Source organism: Zea mays, chromosome 4, assembly GCF_902167145.1.
Source record: "Zea mays cultivar B73 chromosome 4, Zm-B73-REFERENCE-NAM-5.0, whole genome shotgun sequence".
In the NCBI taxonomy this organism is placed as follows: Eukaryota; Viridiplantae; Streptophyta; class Magnoliopsida; order Poales; family Poaceae; genus Zea; species Zea mays.
In genome coordinates this window covers 203,994,784-204,013,641 of record NC_050099.1, presented here as the reverse complement: position 1 = coordinate 204,013,641, position 18,858 = coordinate 203,994,784, and the positions used below count along the sequence as shown (strand labels likewise).

The 18,858-nt window shown below is 47.4% G+C and overlaps 1 protein-coding gene across 1 annotated transcript; it reads right to left on the bottom strand.

The window, feature by feature from the left end:
* Positions 1-1,098: 1,098 nt before the first annotated feature.
* LOC103654469 (LRR receptor-like serine/threonine-protein kinase) lies at positions 1,099-7,842 on the bottom strand. The gene is made up of 3 exons (XM_008681296.3): positions 4,947-7,842; positions 1,889-4,851; positions 1,099-1,804 (listed from the first exon to the last, which is right to left on the bottom strand). Exons 2-3 carry the CDS (start codon positions 4,710-4,712, stop codon positions 1,308-1,310), a joined length of 3,321 nt encoding a protein of 1,106 aa, XP_008679518.1. The 5' UTR covers positions 4,713-4,851; positions 4,947-7,842; the 3' UTR covers positions 1,099-1,307.
* Positions 7,843-18,858: the final 11,016 nt, after the last annotated feature.

Here is an 18,858-nt window from a genome sequence, read left to right as displayed (position 1 = left end):
TGTGAGTATCAAAATTGTAGTTAGATGTTGGTAATGCATCTGGTATAACACATGCAATCTCTTCTCTGTGCAGGGCCAATCCGGGGCAGCATCCAACAACCCTCCGGAAGGGTTCAGCCCAACGCAGCACCAGTCGAACCGCCCACCTCAATGAGTGTTATGTTTTCAGTGTTTAGACTTCAGAACTTGTGTAGAATACTTATGTTTGTGTTTGATACTTATGTGAGAGCTTGAGACGTATGAGACTTATGTTTGTGTTGGATACTTGTGTTGAACACTTATGTTTGTGATGGATATTTATGTTTGTGTTGGCTATTTATGTTTGTGATGATATCTGTGATGTATATATGTGATATATTTTGTTTGTGTGGATGGAATATAAAAAACAAATAAAAAAATGTGTCTACTGGTCACTTTGCCGAGTGTCAGGGTCATAGCACTCGGCAAAGAACCAAGACCTGAGCACTGGTATAGGTTCTTTGCGAGTGTAATGTCTCTGACACTCGGCAAAGAGGCACACTTTGCCGAGTGCCGTACGTAGCACTCGGCAAAGAACCTGACATGGAGACCCTCCCTGGCAGGTTCTTTGCCGAGTGTCCCAGGTGGCACTCGGCAAAGATTGATTCTTTGCTGAGTGCTACCGGGCAGACACTCGGCAAAGGTAACTCCTTTGCCGAGTGTCACCCTGGACACTCGGCAAAGACGCCATCTCCGTCACCTGTCGCCGTAACGACTGCTTTTCTTTGCCGAGTGCTCCCTGACACTCGGCAAACCTCTATACCGAGTGCCCGAGAAAAGGTACTCGGCAAAGAAGGCTTTGCCGATGCACTGTGTGCCGAGCCTTCTTTGCCGAGTGCGACACTCGGTAAAGTCTTTGCCGAGTGTTTTTAAGGGTTTGCCGAGTGATTCAGGCACTCGACAAAGCGCTCGTTTCCGGTAGTGATAGCCAACAAAGAATATACATTTTATGTTTTCTATTCTATACTCAAAGTATATTTATATGGTATATAGATTTCGTTGCGATGCATTAGCATATAACTATCATATCATTATAGTACCGTTTCCGATCATTTATCATCGTCATGTCGCAGTTTTTTCTTCAAAAATTGACCCATTAATTGATTGATTAATGATTAATTTACAAGTACAAATACATCTGAGCGAGTTACAAGCTATAATCTGAATTAATTAACATTTTAACTGCTTACTGATACACTAATCACACCATATTATTACACCTCCAAAATTCACCTCCTAGTGCTTTGCTAATCGTTATCTAACAGCAGCACTCCAGGGACCATGATTCATCAGCTAGAGTAGTCGGACATGGCGAACGAGCAGCTCGACGAGCCGCCCTTGGGCAGCGGGCTCCGGGGTGGCGACCGTTGCGCCTGCCCGTCCAGTGGCTCAGCGGCGGCGGCGGTCGCCGCCGCCGCGGTGTTGCACGCCGGCTGCTCCTTCCCCTCATCGGACCTCTCGGCTGGCCGCCTGATCTCCTTGAGCAGCGCCACGACGTCCTTCATCGCCGGCCGGTCTTCCGCCCTGTGGGCGATGCAGAGCATGGCGACCGAGAACACCTGCAGCATCTCCTGCACCTGCGCCTCCGGCTTCCCCCGCAGACGCGGGTCCAGGAGCTCCGCCGTGGCCCGCTTGGCGCGCACGTGCTCCCGCACCCACTGCACCAGGTGCGTGCCGCCCGGCAACGTCGGGTCCAGCGGGTGCCTCCCCGTCAGGATCTCCAGCACCACCACGCCGAAGCTGTACACGTCGCTCTTCTCCGTGATCCGTTGCATGGACGCGTACTCTGTTTTGATTTGATTTTAGGCACCAAGAAGAAAAAAAGTCCAGTAGCTGTTCTTTTTAGGAAATAAATGGCCATGACATTTACCTGGCGCGATGTAGCCATATGAGCCGGCAATGCGCGGCGCCTTGGACGAGTCGAGCTTGGCGGAGCCGGACGCGACGGCGCCGGACAGGACGCGGGCGAGGCCAAAGTCGGCGAGGTACGGCTCGTTCCGGGGGCCGAGGAGGACGTTCATGGCCTTGATGTCGCCGTGCAGGATGGCCGGCAGGCAGTCGTGGTGGAGGTACGCCACGGCGTGCGCGACGCCAAGCGCGACGTCGTAGCGCGCGCCCCAGTCAGCGGCGCCCTTGACGCCACCGCGGTGGATGAACCCGCTGAGGCTGCCGTTGGGGAGGTAGGCGTAGAAGAGCAGCTTGGTGCTGCGGTTGGCGCCCCACCCGAGCAGCCGCACGATGTTACGGTGCCGGATGGAACCCAGCGCCGAGATCTCGTTGCGGAACGCGCCGGCCTCGTCGGACGACCACATCTTCTTCACGGCGAGGGAGTCGCCGTTTGGGAGCGCCACGCGGTACACCACGCCCGAGCTCCCCGTCCCGATCACGTTCGCCGACGTCAGCGCGCGCACCACCTCGTCCACGGAGAAGTCCAGCTTCTGGTACAGGGTCACCTCCCACGTCTCGTCGGCGCCGTGCCCGTGGATGGCGCCGTTGCGGCGCCGCGAGCGCGCGAGCACGTAGGTGGCCGTCAGGAGGAGGAGAGCGCTCACCACGACAAGGATTGTCATGGCCAGCTTCAGCGCCGAAACGGCCGCGTGCCGGGAGGCCTCGTCACCGCCGGCGCCCACGACGAGCAGGTGGTTGCCCGCGATGTCGCTGAGCGGAAGCTTCTGGAAGAAGGGCGTGTCTGGGAGGTCACCAGAGAACGTGTTGTAAGAGATGTTGAGCATGACGAGGTTCTCGAGCCTCGCGAGGGGCGCAAGGCTGCCAGAGAGCTGGTTGTACGAGATGTCGAGGCTGCCAAGCTTATCCAGCTCGCCGAACTGCGCTGGAATTTCCCCGGAGAGACGGTTACAGCTGAGGTTAAGCGAAATCTCCAGCGATGGAAGCTTCCCGAGCTCCGGCGGGATGCCACCAGAGAGCGCGTTGTCGCCGAGGTCCAGCAGCTGAAGCTTCTCGCAGGAACCGAGCTCCGGCGGTATGCCCCCGGAGATCCGGTTCATCCCGAGGTTAAGCTTCGTCAGCTCCGGCAACAACCCAATGCCGGGGCCCAGCATACCGGTGAGCTTGTTGTCGGAGATGTCGACGAACTGTAGACTGCGGGGCAGCTCGTCCGGCAAAGCGCCAGACAGGGCATTCGAGTGCAGGTCCATGAATTCTAGGTTGTCGCAGCCGGACAGCGCCGCCGGCAACGGCCCGACAAGGCGGTTGCTGCCCAGGTCGAGGAAATTGAGGTTCTTCAGCTTGCCGATCTCCGCAGGTATCGTCCCGGAAAGCCGGTTGTCGTTGAGCCGGAGCCGGTAGAGATTGGTGCAGTTGCCGATCTCCGGCGGTATGAACCCGGAGAGGTCGTTGTTCAGAAGCAGCAGCTTGGTCAGGTTCTGCAGCGCGAACACATCCCCCGGGACGGGGCCGGTGAGGTTGTTGTACGAGAGGTCCAGCGACTGCAAGCCCTCGCACTGCGCGAGGCCTGCCGGCACGGGGCCGGTCAGCCGGTTCTGCCACGCGTAGAACAGGGTCAGGTTGCGCAGCCGCGAGAAGTCGATGCCGATCTCCCCGGACAGCTCGTTGTTGTCCACCTCGACGTCGGTCAGCGACGTGCAGTTGGAGAGCTCCGGCGGGATGACGCCGGTGAGCTTGTTGGTGCTGAGCTGCAGCTGCTGCAGGTTCGGCAGCGTGCCGAAGCTGCTCGGGATGGGCCCCGTGAGCGAGTTGAGCGACAGGTCGATGAGCACGAGGTCCTTGCAGTTGGCGATCTCCGGCGGGATAGTGCCGACGAGCTGGTTCTGCCACAGCAGCACCGTCTGCAGCTTGCGCAGCTGGCCGAGCTGCGGCGGGATGGGCCCGGAGAGGGAGTTCTGGTACAGGTAGAGGCTGGTGAGCTCGGTGCAGTTGCCGATGCTCTCGGGGATGGAGCCGGTGAGCATCGCGGTGTAGATGGCGATCGTCTGGATCTTCTTGAGCTGCCCGATCGTCTCCGGCAGGCTCCCGGAGAGGCCGGTCTCGGCGAGGCCGAGCATGGTGAGGTCGGTGCACCGGCCGATCTCCGGCGGCAGCGGGCCCTTGAGCGCCTGGTTCCCGCCGGCGCGCAGCACCTGTAGCTTCTTCAGGTTGCCGATGCTCGCCGGGATGGCGCCGCTGAGCTGGTTGTCGTAGAGCGCGAGGGTCGTCAGGCTGGTGAGGTTGCCAATGTCGCCCGGGATGGCGCCCCGCAGCGAGTTGCTGTTGAGCGCCAGCGACTGGAGCTTCGTCAGCCGGCAGAGCTCGTGCGGGATGGCGCCGGACAGCTGGTTCTTGCTGAGGTCAAGCGTGGTGAGCTCGGCGAGGTCGCCGAGCTCCCTGGGGATCGCGCCGGTGAGGTTGGTGCCGGAGAGCACCAGCGTCTTGAGCGACGAGCTCAGCGGCCGCAGCTCCGGCCCCGCCGGGAGAGCACCGCCGAGGTCGACCGACCTGATGGTCAGCGACGTGACGTCGCCGCGCGCGTCGCACCCCACGCCGAGCCACCGGCACGGGGTCGCGTCCGCCGCCCGCCACGACGAGTCCAGCGCGCCGCGCGCCGACGACCCTTTCCATCGCAGCAGCGCCTGGCCTTGCTCGTTGACACCGCGGCAGGGCGCGAGCAGCGCCGGGGAGAGGCACACGAGGAGCGCGACCAGCCTCGCCGCCGTGGTGGCGCCCAGGCGCTGAGGCATTGGGGGAGCAGAGCAGAGGGTGGCCGAGGGCCCGAGGCCGCGGGTGGGTGGTGAGCGGCACCTCCTCGTCGCCTTGGGATTGTAGAGCGGGAGACCCCAGGATTTGTTTATAGCACACAGAGACAGAGGCTTTAGAGATCTGGATCCAAATGAAATAAACGAAGCAATAGCTTAGCTTTTGCAGGATATTCTTTTCGATAAACAACAGATTTGATTAGGTACAGTGCCTTGTACCATCTTCTGTTCTCTAGCCGTAGATCCTACTGTGCCATACCGTCTATTCGTCTTTGAGATTCGTGCTCGATTGGTAACAAGCAAAATCAGCGAGTGTGGTCTGCAAAAATGTGGTTCTTAGAGTTTCAGATCAGAAAGGAATATTAGCAATTGTCAATCCAGGTGTGGGGGAAGAAAGAAGATGGAAGGAAGATGGCATGGATGGAGCCCAGCTGATGGCATCATTTGGGTATGTTTATCCCTAGTTGATGTACTCATTATTGCCACTGGCTGATCCTGAATTGTTAATTGCTTGCTGCTGTGCTCAGTGCTCTGTTGAGGAGGTGTGGTGCAGGTGAGTGAGAACATTTCTTCCTCCTCGGTAACCCCAAGTTCTGAACTTTATCCCTTGTTAATAAGTACAGTGTTTCTAGCGCCTGTGAAAGCTTGTTCTTTTGTACTGCACTGATGCAGGGTGGCCAGAACTCACAAGCTAATAACACCGGCTGCTGCTGGTGTTTGTTTACTACTCAATTCACGTGCCCTCCCCTGTGCTCTGGGTGTTTACCTTCTAAAGGTTTCTGATGGTCTGTCCATCTGCAGTGATTCAGAGCTGCTTCTGTGAAAAAAAAAGAATATAAATTTGTTGTACTGTGGGAGCAGTAGAAATGATATCATCATCCCTCGAGCTTTATCCAGTCTACACCTCAATGCAGTATTACTTTTTTCTGACCATGGAAAATGAAGATACAGAAGTGACAACTCCAATGAGAAAAGATCATGTAGTAGAGTAGTGTTGCATGTGAACATGCTCTCTGTGATCTTGGTAATGCAATGCAACCTCTCTGACTCAGATGATCTGGCTAACATTTCCTGTATAAAATCAACCCATCATAGATCTAACCAGCGTTCATCTTTCCCTGCACCTGTCTCAGATCTGCACAAAGTTACTGTAGCAGTCTGCCCGCAGGTAGCACATATATTGCCTTCACGGCTTCACGCTATAAAATTTTAGATATTGTTTGGTTCACATATTTGTAAGCGATTTGTTATAATCAAGTGTGAATCATTACCATTACCATTTACTTTACATTTCGTGAACCAAACGGCATCTCAAGTATTTATGTTATATAATTCTAACACTAAGTAGTGTTACTGTAATCATCTCGACAAGAGAATTGTGGTCTTGCACATGGACAGAGGATTAAACTTTTGGGAGGTATAGCAGCCTAGCCAGTAGCCACACAACAGTAAGCTTCTCTCTAGTAGCAATTCACATGGACGAGAACTAAAAAACTGCAAGACAAGGTGGTACGTAAACCATATGCAAATTCATAAAAAAAAATCCATCTGTTCAATTTACTGTTCCTGCACCTTCTGTGCGGTACTATTTTCCAAAGTTCAGTGTGCATGCATGTTCGCATCACATGCCTAACTTTCCAGAGAAACCGAGAGGAGCCCAATAGAATACAAGGGACCGGCAAACTCCTATTACTGTGTCTGAACTCAATCATAGGCATCAGAGGAGTGTCCGGGTTAAAGAAAAATGAGCAAGCGAGGTGGAATAAGATAGGAATCTTAGCTTAGGGGAGGGGCACATGCAGTCAAGGAGTGTAGGTTAGTATAATACCTCTACAAAAGATTAAAAAAAATCACTACCAACTTAATTAACCGTGCAAAAGGGTGGCAACCCCTGCTGGAAAGTAACAGAAAAAGTAGGTGCTATTGAAAATCTGAAACTTTTATCAAGAAACATGTACATACCTATAACCTATGAGTAGAAAGAGTCCAAGAGAACTTAGAACTACTGTGTTAATAAGATGACGTTTTGCTATATGTTCTGGTTGAAATTTTTTTAAGCTAACTAGCATCTTGTTCAAGATTCACCCAAACTTTAAACTTTTAAACATCAGTTTGATGAAGTTTTCTCAAGTTAGCTTTGTGTTAGTAGTAGTAGTATGTACCAAGTCAATGTCATCCAACAGACAGACCACAAGTGCACGAAAAAAAAAATGAGACCGCGTGAGCGACGGCAAACAGTTTAGGGGACATGTTAGGTGTCACTCACAAGGTTTAAGTAATAGAGATGGAAGCATCATGGGAATGCAGAGAGGGCTTTGGATTTAGATCCCATCAAGGTGCTGTGGCCTAGTGGAGTAGTGGTGATGTGTTGTGATCACAACATGGGGGTACACATGGTTAAGTTGTAAGGGAGGACTTATCGCTAGTTTAAATAAGTTGAAACTTGTACCTTGCTCTAGCTGTGATGCATGTTCTTTTACATCTCATTCTTCCGTTAGTTCCCTGACACCAGAGCATTTTCCAGCCCTGCTTGCTGCCAAGATCTGATCTGACCTGATCTTGTAGTAATTTAAAAAATTTCACAGAACATGGCCAACCAAACTGTTTTGTGTACTTGGATCGATAGGTAGATAGATCCAGCTGATGAGTTCCTGCAGGTACGTACAGTGATAAAAAAGCAGGCTATGATGGTGGGTATTACATTTACCAAATGTGGCCTCTTGTCAGTTCAGAACATTCTGCTGCAAAGAAGCTGCAGAAAGGTTAAACAATGATGAAAGAAGGATTGACATTTAATTACCCCTGTCATTAGACGCTTCTTCCAACGTGTTCTTTGCCGAGCAGTACTACTGATGTCAGAAGGTGCATTACTAGATATTTACAGACGCTGTCAATTTCAGTTGCGCCGAGCACCGCTGTTGTGGCAGTATATAAATTTCAGTATAAACTACTGTGGCTGATGGAGGCGAACCTCTTGTTTTGCAAGTTAATACACCTAAAATGGTAGAGCTAACTGATAAAAATTGTACAGACAGATTTGCTAGTGACTAGCATTTACTGATTTACCCCTGGTGACTTCTGTAAAGATGACACTCAATCAAAAAGCTTCTGTATATATGGGTAGATTACTATTTACTACATTCTACTACTAATAAAATGCAACAGCTAAAGGTAGCTGCAGAAAGTTAAAGGTTTCTCAGTCACTTCTTGCTTCCAAAGTGCTATACCTAAAGGGATACTAGGGAGTAGAGAGAAGAGACAGCAACCCAAGGTTTCTGGCCTGGCAACTACTGCCCCAAATTGCTGAGGTTGGGGTGTTCTGTCTGCCTCAGTCTATGTCATGGTTCCCAAGCTTCAATTTTTTGTCAGGACACGACAAGAACAGGCTGAGCTCAAACTAATGGAACTTCAATGGAATATCTAGGAAAAATTAAATTGCTGTACATAACATTTTAACTTTGCCTGAAAACAATAATGCTTCAATTTGGACATGGTACTTTTGGAGATTTAGGAGCTCCACATACAATACAACCACGCAGCAGGACAAAGCAAGGGATCTGGCTCTGGGCCATGAGATACGAGTGAAAAGCCAAAGTTTAAGGATCAAACCGCACACACATCTCAACTAATTATTTTGACTCCTTTTCTGTTCTCCACGTGGTAATGCAACTGATGATTAGCCGCAAAGCGGGTTAGGAGCCCATCATAATTCATAATTTTGCACGGGCAATCTCATAATGCAATTGCTACGCGGAGCACATATCCAAACTTCGACCTGATCCGCATCGGAAAAGACCTCGATCTGGTTGATGATCATCTCTGAACACGGTCGGAGATTAAATGGGATCCCCAAATTGAATCTCATGGAGATCACCAGCACGCTTTCTACCCGCAGGATGTGGACTGCCACCATGGTAGTTCAGGAGGCACTACTCCATGTTTCTTTCTTTCTTTCCCTATAAAAACTTCCAAGAAAAGAGTGGTTTGTCATGCACTTTGGAGCACAAGGCCGGTCATGTCGATTTTCTATGCCTGCCTGCCCTTTTCAAGAGTGTCACGGAGACCTGCTTGCTCTTGTTTGTTCAGCGTGCTGTTTACAAGAAGCCATACATGAAATGTATATAGATTGCAGTGCAGTGCTGGGCAATGGGGTCACTGTCTTGAGTGTCCCCTAGGCCTAGTGGTTGGCGACGATTTGTGCTCCCGGGTTTTCAGGATTTTGTTGGCTTAACGCCCACATCACTGTCTTCAACTTTCAAGCATCTGGGCACTAATTATCTAAAAATATTTCAGGATCAGGGAGTGGGTTATTATGTGGGTCACAAATAAAGCAGGCTGATCAGTTGCAGTTGGGTGTGATTTATTGTGCACGGCTATTCTATTGCTTTGATGAGTAGTTTACATCTGCAAAAGAGTTTAGGAGGGCCACTAGAGAGAAAATAACTGAACAAAAGCAGGCGATTTTTTTTTAAAAAAATAAGTATTCAAGATTTGCAGCATTCAGCTACAATAAAGAAACAGAACATACATACAAAAGATCAGCTCAGAATTTGCAGGTGCAAAAGGATGGCTGAAGGCCGAAGCATTAAATTAACAAAAAAAACCCCCAACGTCATGGTGCTTTGACTGAACTTCTGAACGTGCATGCTTCGCGGCCTTCAGCGATATAGGAAAAGACAGTATCGCCTGATTCCGTTACCAACTCTATATATGATTACCCTATCAGCTAGATAATCAAAATTTATAATTTGCCATCTATAGGCGGCAATTATGGGGCATTATAGTTGGGCCTCAAGATGTATTTATATAATGCAATTCTGCAGGCGCGTTGAGTGCCTGAATGTTGGCTAAGACACAAGCTTTGAGAATTTTCTGTATTACTTCATCCTGTTTTAAACCTATAAAACTAATGAAAATGCTTCACGTATGACCACTTGTATAACTAGAGTACGACCAACCAACGTTAATCTACAACTGTTGTTGTCTCTTGTTTTGAACTAATAAATTATAAGCCATTAGATGACCCTAGTCGTACCAGTCATACGTGTAGCAACACTCTAAAACTATAGTTACCTACTAAAATTAACTGACGGGTTTAGAATATATTAGATAATAGACCAGCTAATTGTTAGTTATACCTCTTAAATAATCATTAGTTGATAGCTACCTAAACCTAGCTAATAACTTATTAACTGGCTAACAATTAGCTCTAGAGGTTTATAACAGGACCTTAGATAGTGCTATTGCAGCTGCTTTTGGGTTCAACTCAAGTAGCATAAGTTCTACTTTACAGTTAGAAACCAATCAACTAAGATGCTAAAATAAATAAGATATAATGGCATGATATATGGCTCATGACACAACTTAATTATGGTCTGCGCCAATCTAGAGTCAGAAACGAGCCGAGCCAAGCTCGGTCAGCTTGGTACAGCTTGTTGGCGGACCGAGCTCGGCTTGACTCGGCTCGTCCACTTAACGAGTTGAAGGAGGAGGCTCAGCCCGAAGTTGGATTGACTCACAAGCTGAAGGAGGAGGCTCGGCTCGACTCGAAGTTGGCTCACTATACTAACGAGCTTGAAAACCTGGTCCATCTCAACTCGCTCGAGGTTCGCAAGTCGCTCCGAGCCGAGCTGAGCCGAGCCGAGCCGGCTCTTGTGTCTCAAGCTTTTTTCTAGCCCTACGCCAGTCCGAGCACGATTTAGGTTAGGTTGGGCCTAAATGGCCTGGCCTCGTGCCGGCCTATTATACACGATCGACATGGTTGGCCATCTATACAACTGCTTATCTTAAATTGGAGCTTAAAAATATTAGGACATATAGGCTCATCCATCAATTCCCCCCCCCCCACCCGATGAGGCTTGTGTGTGGACTTAAAGTTGATTTCAATCAGCCTAAATCTGGCTTAAAGCTCATGGAACTTGACCCATGCAAGTGATTTGACGAAGACGTTCGCAAGCTGGTCCATAGTGTTGACCTAGTCGACCTTACCTTGAGACTTCCCTCTTCCCAGTAACCCCGGATGAAGTGGTACTTGATTCTGAAGTGCTTGGTTCGTTGATGAAAGATGGTATTCTCTACCAACATCTATCAGGGTAGACTTGTTATCCACCTAGAGCTCGACTGCCTCGGTCTTTTCACCAAGTAGATCACCTAGCAACCGAGCCAACCAAAGTCCTTCGGTGGCAGAAGTGGTGGTGGTGGTGACGCATTTCGTCTCAACTGGATAGTGCCACCACATGTTACTTGGTTGATGCCAACTGATCAAGCAATTGCCGAGGAACGACATCGTGTCGCTTGTGTTCTTGTTCATATCAATGTCATTGTTGAGATCACATTGTGGGCAATGTTGGGGACCTTCGGCGTCCGAAGGTCCTCAAAAACATAATTTAACAATGTTTCTGGAGTATAAATGTCTGAACAGGTATCTTCGGACTCGTATCAGAAAGGGAGAAGCTCAAAAGATACGAAGGTTGACACAGCGCCGAAGCTGTGAAGCAGTAAAGCTTCGGCATGTTCGCAGAAGAGGGAACCGACTTAAAGATGAAAAGGCCATTTAGACCTCGATAGATTGCTATGGAATTATCACCAAATGTAAAGGGCATGTATGTAATTTTGTATGGGATGTACCCCGTGCCTATAAATAGGTGAACAGTACTCCCGTACTGTTCACGTTGACTTGGCATTTGCTTTTGCGTCACACTTGTATTTTCATCTCCTTCCAAGCCGAAGGTACATTTATAATTCAATATTGTCTCTATTTCTCTATGATGAGTTAATAAAGTTAGATGAATAATGTTATATGATTATTTATGCTATCTTTTATGTTTCATATGCTTCGTCTTTCACTAATGTATGCTGTATTGATGAAGGTTAGTCCTTCATGACCTTCGTCCGGAGATCGTTATATCCTAAGGGAAATAATGCTTCAAAGGACGAAGGACCTTAATGTTTAACATTTTCTGTGTTGCCTTGTTCTTAACTCATAGCATTTGAGAACAAGTCTCCAACATTGGCGCCCACCTCCGGTGAACTCACTTCCACTCCTTGAGCTTTTCAACACCTTCGGCAAGCATCACCTTCGTCATGCCGCCGAAGAAGGCTTCAGCACCAGGGGCTGGCACGCTGCAGCCGCTCGACCCCAATCAAGACGTCCTTTCTCTTAGGGAGGCACGAAGCCAGAAGAGGAAGGCTACCAGTCCAACACCTCCGGAGGATGATCTAGATCAGGAGATTCAAAACCTGGAAATCCTTCAGCAGCAGGTTCAACGCAAGAAGGAAAAGATGGCCAGAGTAGCTGAGCTGCAGAGGCAGATAGACGAAGCCTCTGAAGAAGTTCGTCATCTTGCTCAGGACGAGCAACACCGAAGGCCTCAGCATCAAGACCTTCATCAGGAGGGTTTTCCCAACGAAGATGATTGGTATGACAATTTCCATCATGGGAATTTTGTTTTTGATGATGCTTCTCCTCTGTCCGCTGAGTTGCAGGCTACACCTTGGCCCCCGTCATACAAGCCGCCTCAGCTCCCTGTATTCGATGGCCACTCAGACCCGAAGCAGTTTTTGATGAGCTACGAAGCAACAGTGTCTTCGTATGGTGGCAATGCTTCAGTCATGGCCAAATCTTTTGTTATGGCTGTTAGAAGTGTTGCTCAAACCTGGTATTCCTCCCTTCGACCAGGAACGATCACTTCATGGCAGAAGTTGAAGGATTTGTTGTTAACCAGTTTTCAAGGATTTCAGACTAAGCCGGTCACTGCTCAGGCTCTGTTCCAGTGCAATCAGGACCACGAAGAATACCTTCAGGCATATGTCCGAAGGTTCTTGCGTCTGAGGGCACAGGCACCAACGGTGCCCAATGAAATTGTCATCGAGGCCATGATCAAGGGGCTTCGGCCAGGTCCGTCAGCTCAGTACTTCGCCAGGAAGCCTCCTCAAACTTTGGAGAAGCTTCTCCAGAAAATGGATGAATACATTCGGGCCGACAATGATTTTCGCCAAAGAAGGGAGGAGGCTTTCAGGTTTTCTGAAATGACCAGGGGCTTCGGAGGGAGGTTTTACCTGAGGCATGTGAGATCAATTCACAATTCTACACAAAATGATGACAGAGGAAGCCAACAGCAAAGGCCACAAAACTCCTCACAGGCCTCTGGACAACAGCAAAGCTCCTTCCGGCCACCAGCTCCAAGAGGCAGAGGCGCCAGGGGCTTCGGAGGAAGATTTGGCGATCAACCGAGAAGAATCTTTTGCTTATTCTGCGGTGAGAACAAAGGCCATACTACCAGGATGTGCCATGTTACTATACAGAAGCAAAAGGAAATAGCTGAAGCAGCAGCACAACAAGCCCAGCCGAAGCAGGTCATGCATACAGCTTCGTATCATTCGCCCTACATCCCAGAATATGTGGGCAACCATCCTGCAGTCTCTGCTGCTTCGGCGAGTCAGCCTCAAGCTTCCTGGCAACAGCCTCCACCTCCACCTCCGTTGCAACAAGGCCAGCAGCCAGAAGGGAGCCAATATGCTCCGCATCAAAGGGACTTCAGAGAACAGTCCGAAGCTCGCACGGTCAACAGCACTGTGCCAGAATCAAAGCACATCTATTGACAAATATCCTACCTTAATAGCAATGTTTTTCATTCAGTTTTATTTTCTGTAATAAAGGACATTGTTTAGGTGTCATGTAACTAGTTTCGTTGATTCCTACAAGAAAAATATGTTTTCTTCACAGGCTTGTGATAATAAAAGGACCTTCGGACTATCGAAAATTCTTCGAAGCAACAAAAAGTCGTTCTAAGGAACGCAGAGTAAGTTTGACGAAGTCACAAAAAGACGTTCCGAAGGGAGCGCAGTGTAAGTTTTCTGCTCCAAAGTCGTTCCAAAAGGAATGCAGAGCATACAGCGAAAAGTCAACGCTGATACCGCCTAAGTAAAAGGCGAAGAAGCTCCAAAGACGTTCCTAAGGGAATGCAGAGCTTATACCGCCTAAGTAAAAGGCGAAGAAGCTCCAAAGACGTTCCTAAGGGAATGCAGAGCTTACAGCGAAAAGTCAACGCTGATTCCGCTGAAGTAAAAGGCGAAGAAGCTCCTAAGGGAGGCTTATAGCGAAAAGTCAATGCTGATTCACAAAAAGATTATGTGTTTTATCGCAAATATGCGTGTATCTTCGGAATATCACCTTACATAGCATAACATCATCACATCATCCTTGCATAACATAAGCATCATACATCATAATGCATGTGGCACAAGAAAGAGATATGACATTAATCTTCGGAAAAACGCTTTGAAAAAGGGGCAAATCATGCCAAGTCACAAGGAGAAACAATATTGATTTCTGAAGTATAGCCTTGAAGATTGTTTCTACGAAGCTTCAGCACTTTTCCAGGATATTTCGGATATTGTTGTGATAAATGGTAATTCTTCTTCACGAAGCATGAAAAGAAGGGAAGGTGTTTTTTCGCCAAAGACTCAAAAACGGTACGTATGTAAAGTTTCATGCATCGTAAAGAATTGAATAACAAAAATAGATATATTACGTTCACGATTACAAAATGTTACATTTCAGAAGTTTTTTACAAAAATGTTTAATCCTCTCTCAAAACGACTTCTGCAGCCTCATTCAGGAGCCGATTCACGACTTCGTCCATAATATCTTCGGCCATCTTTTTAATTTCGTCGTCCCCCTTCGGCTGAGGGTCCGAAGGTGCTTTAGTCGTATCTGAAGGACAGGACACGGCTATGCTGCTATTACAAACGGAAAATGAGGTTTAAAACTAAAAATTACAACACAATACAAATTATTAGTTAATACCTAGTTGACCTTCGGGCTCTGTGCTCTTTTCAGCAGCCTTAGCCACTTCTCTAGCATTGTGGATGCCCTTTTCACTTCTCTGAATAATTTCTCCTGCCATTTCTCGGCCACCGTTATCCCAGATATCAGTAAAAAACTTTCCACCAATTATGCTTGCTTCGGCCGAAGGATCTCTTGTATCTTCAAAGGACAAGGAGGCTTCGGACTGTGCCAAAATCTTTACGTGTTCGCAGCCCTTCTTTTCTAAGATGGTGGCAATCCCTCTGGCGCCAGAGAAGGCGCATATATCACCTCGGCTATTTAAAATTTCTTCGAAGGCTTCAGCTTCGCGGCCAATCCATTCAATAACACCTTCGGGATTGCCTCTGGAAAAATTTTCCTCACTTGAGAATGCTCCGACCTTGGCAAAGCTAGCTTTTAATTTCTTAACACAATCTATAGATTTGTTGTAGCATCTCTTTTTGGACGAACGAAGCTCTTCAACAGTCACTTCTAAGTGATCTGCCCATTGATCGCTGAGTTCACGCTTTGTTTCTTCGAGTATGCGTTCTTCCTTGGCTCTGGCCAGCTGTTTCCGAAGGTCTTCAATTTCACGTTTTTGAGCTTCAGCTTGAATTTTAAAAGCAGCTTCGTCCTCTTTTACTTTATTTATTAATGAGTATAATATTTTGTCTTTTTCGAGACCTTCGTTCCTCAGTTCAATTACTTCGGAACGAAGGTTGCTCAGGGCTATTGTACACCCTTCGTCTTCAGTATCTTTCTGTGCTCTGAGAGCATTGCTAAGTATCAAGCCCTGCAAAAAGGAATATGTGTGTGTGTCAGTGGGTTTAAATGAACGGAAAAATACAAGGATTTCATTTATCGTACCTTTAAACTGTTATAAGCTAGGCTGTCAGCCAGATCGTTTTTTGACAGCACCGAAAGTCCGTCTTCTAAAGTTGGGAATCCGAAGCTTCTGCTTATCTCCCGACAGACAGAAATTTCCTTGTTGTCGGGGAGACAGTACAAGAAGTCTTCTTCTCCACTGCCATTAAATATTAACGCCCCCTTTGGATATTTCAGTTTTTGGGCATAATGCTGGGCCTCTTGTTCTTCTTTTTCTGATAATTTTTTCCCCGAAGCATGACGAAAAATATAATCACGAATTTTGGGGGATGCTTCGGGGGCAACAACACTAGTTTCTTCAAAAGTTGGCTTTGTTATTTTCTCTGCCTCACTTTCCAAAGTTTTTGCGGGCTCTGAGGGCCCAGCTTCGGCTTCAATCTCTTGCTCTGGAGCTGTAGAACCAGAAATTTCAACTGTTGTTTCAGGAGTAACAGCAGCTTTCTTCGGAGGTGTGCTCGAAGATTTGATCGTTTCCAATACATCTAGCACATTAGCCATTCTCTTTCTCTTCGGAGTTGCAGATGGCACTTTTTCATTTTTTGCTGTCCCAATGATTGCTGTAGGACTCAAAACTTCTGATGTTTTGGAGCCCTCAGTTGCTTCTTTTACCTCTTCAATTTTTTCTGTGAGCGGCGCTTCGGTTTTCTCTTTTGTTTCTGACAACAAAATGTTTGATTGTTCTGATTCTATCTTTGGTGGCACTTCGGCCGTTTCTGCGATCTCTGGCAACAAGGCTGGCTCGATTGGTTTTTCAGCTTCGGTGGCTGAAGAAGTTTTCCCGGTAAACTCCGGCACCGAAGCTGGTTCAATATAACGCGGCTGATGCGTAAGAACCTTTATCTTTTTCCTTTTCGGTTCTGGTTCGCTAGGAGCAGCTGCAGCTTCTTCTTTTGCAGAGGTTGTGTTTTTTCTCTTCTGCCTCCGAATGGGATAGCAATAATCAGGGTAGACAAACCCAATGGCATCAAATACCCGATTCAGTCTCTTCTTTTTTCGGCCTCCGAAGGCTGCTGACATTGCATTATCTTCAGCCTTCGAGTAGGTTCCGAGCAGCTCATCACTTAAATTGTCAATGCTTTTCAACCACTCATCATCTGGCTCAATAAATTTATCTCCAAATTTGAAGGTGTACTTCAGTCTCACAAGCCCACCTTCGTCGGCCTCTTTTATGGTTTCTTGTGGCATTTCCCATTTCTCAGCAAGCGGCCACACCCTGAAGGCGATATGCTCTTGTACTAAGTCCCTTGTTCCTATAAAAGAGCAGACAACGCCGAAGGCCCTCTGGCATTTTTCGGCAGCTTCATTCATTTCCACCTTCGGCCTTCGAAGGCCGAAGCTTTGCCAAATAGGTCGCATGATTATACCTTTGATGTCTTCCCGTGCTTTCAAATCATTTTTTACATAAAACCATTCTGTCATCCAGCCGCTAGGCCACCTCTTCCGAAAAGTTGGCACGGGACAGCTTGACTCAGACCGAGAAACAAAGCTGTAGCAGCCAAAGTTGTTGTGATACTGTTCTTTACCCCAAGGTATTGTCTCGTATGATAATTCGTGCATATTGCAGAAACTTTTTGCATCAGGCTTCAGACCTTGGCTTCGCACGGCCCACATGAAGATGTTCAGCCTTATGATAGCCTCGGGGGTAAGTTGGTGAAGATAGACTTCAAAAATCTTCAACACTTCCACGACGAAGCTGCTCAAGGGCAATCGCAGCCCAGCCTTCAAAAAGCTTCGGAATACTACGACTTCATCTTCCTCAGGGTGTGGACAAGTCTTCTCCCCTTCGTCGGCCCTCACAATGGACAAATCCCGGAAATACCTTCCTCTCATATTAACAAGATGATTCTCTTTGATAGTTGATTTACCATAAACTGAATGGCTTGGTCGCCAGGGGCGATCTTCGGAGTCTTCGCCACCACTGTCTACATCATAACTTTCACTGTCACCAGTATCTTCAGACAGTCCTTCCAGAATCTCATTGGTGATTTTTTCTGTGTTGGTCTTTGACATCGCTATAAGAAATCCTAAATTCTTCTCTTCATCAAGAGTCAGCTTCATCTCAGCAGCAGCCTTCTTAGCAGCTTCAGACATCTTCGGAAACACTAAAAAACTGTTTTCAATTCCGAAGCTTCAAAGCTAAAAAGCTTAGCAAAACACAGTGCACAAGAGCTAAAAACTGAGTAAGCGGGAGTGGTTGGCCAGAAAGCGTGCAAAATGAGTTTGCGGTATGGCCGTATTTATACGCTCGGTGCGTTGAAAGTTGAAAGACCCCACTTGTCATTGAATGTTGCTATTCTAGCATAGGGAAGGTGTTTTTTCGGACCTTCGGCGTAAAGCCTTCGTCCATATCGCAATCTAAATTTATTATTTCTAACAAATTAATATTGCGAGGGGCTACTGTTGGGGACCTTCGGCGTCCGAAGGTCCTCAAAAACATAATTTAACAATGTTTCTGGAGTATAAATGTCTGAACAGGTATCTTCGGACTCGTATCAGAAAGGGAGAAGCTCAAAAGATACGAAGGTTGACACAGCGCCGAAGCTGTGAAGCAGTAAAGCTTCGGCATGTTCGCAGAAGAGGGAACCGACTTAAAGATGAAAAGGCCATTTAGACCTCGATAGATTGCTATGGAATTATCACCAAATGTAAAGGGCATGTATGTAATTTTGTATGGGATGTACCCCGTGCCTATAAATAGGTGAACAGTACTCCCGTACTGTTCACGTTGACTTGGCATTTGCTTTTGCGTCACACTTGTATTTTCATCTCCTTCCAAGCCGAAGGTACATTTATAATTCAATATTGTCTCTATTTCTCTATGATGAGTTAATAAAGTTAGATGAATAATGTTATATGATTATTTATGCTATCTTTTATGTTTCATATGCTTCGTCTTTCACTAATGTATGCTGTATTGATGAAGGTTAGTCATTCATGACCTTCGTCCGGAGATCGTTATATCCTAAGGGAAATAATGCTTCAAAGGACGAAGGACCTTAATGTTTAACATTTTCTGTGTTGCCTTGTTCTTAACTCATAGCATTTGAGAACAAGTCTCCAACAGGCAACGAAATGTGTTGCACCAGAACATTGAGCATAGTGAAGGCCGTACTCGAGGGTGCTTGCGATGTAGGGTATGATCCTATTGACAACCTCATGGTGCTCCACCGTTGGTCGTTGCATGAATTTGCTGGCAGGTCCGACTTGGTGTGGACGAAGGTTTACATCTCATTTCAGCAATTTTCCGGTGACCTCCGAGAACAGGAAACCAAACGAATTTCGTATTTATCCACCACCAGTTTCAAACTGGATAGTGCTAATGTTATTTTCACTGGCGGTTGCTTAAGAAAACCGCCAGTGAAAATCTTATTTCCACAGACGGTTTTCTTCAGCAACCGCTAGTGTTAATGTTATTTTCACTCACGGTTGCTTAAAAAA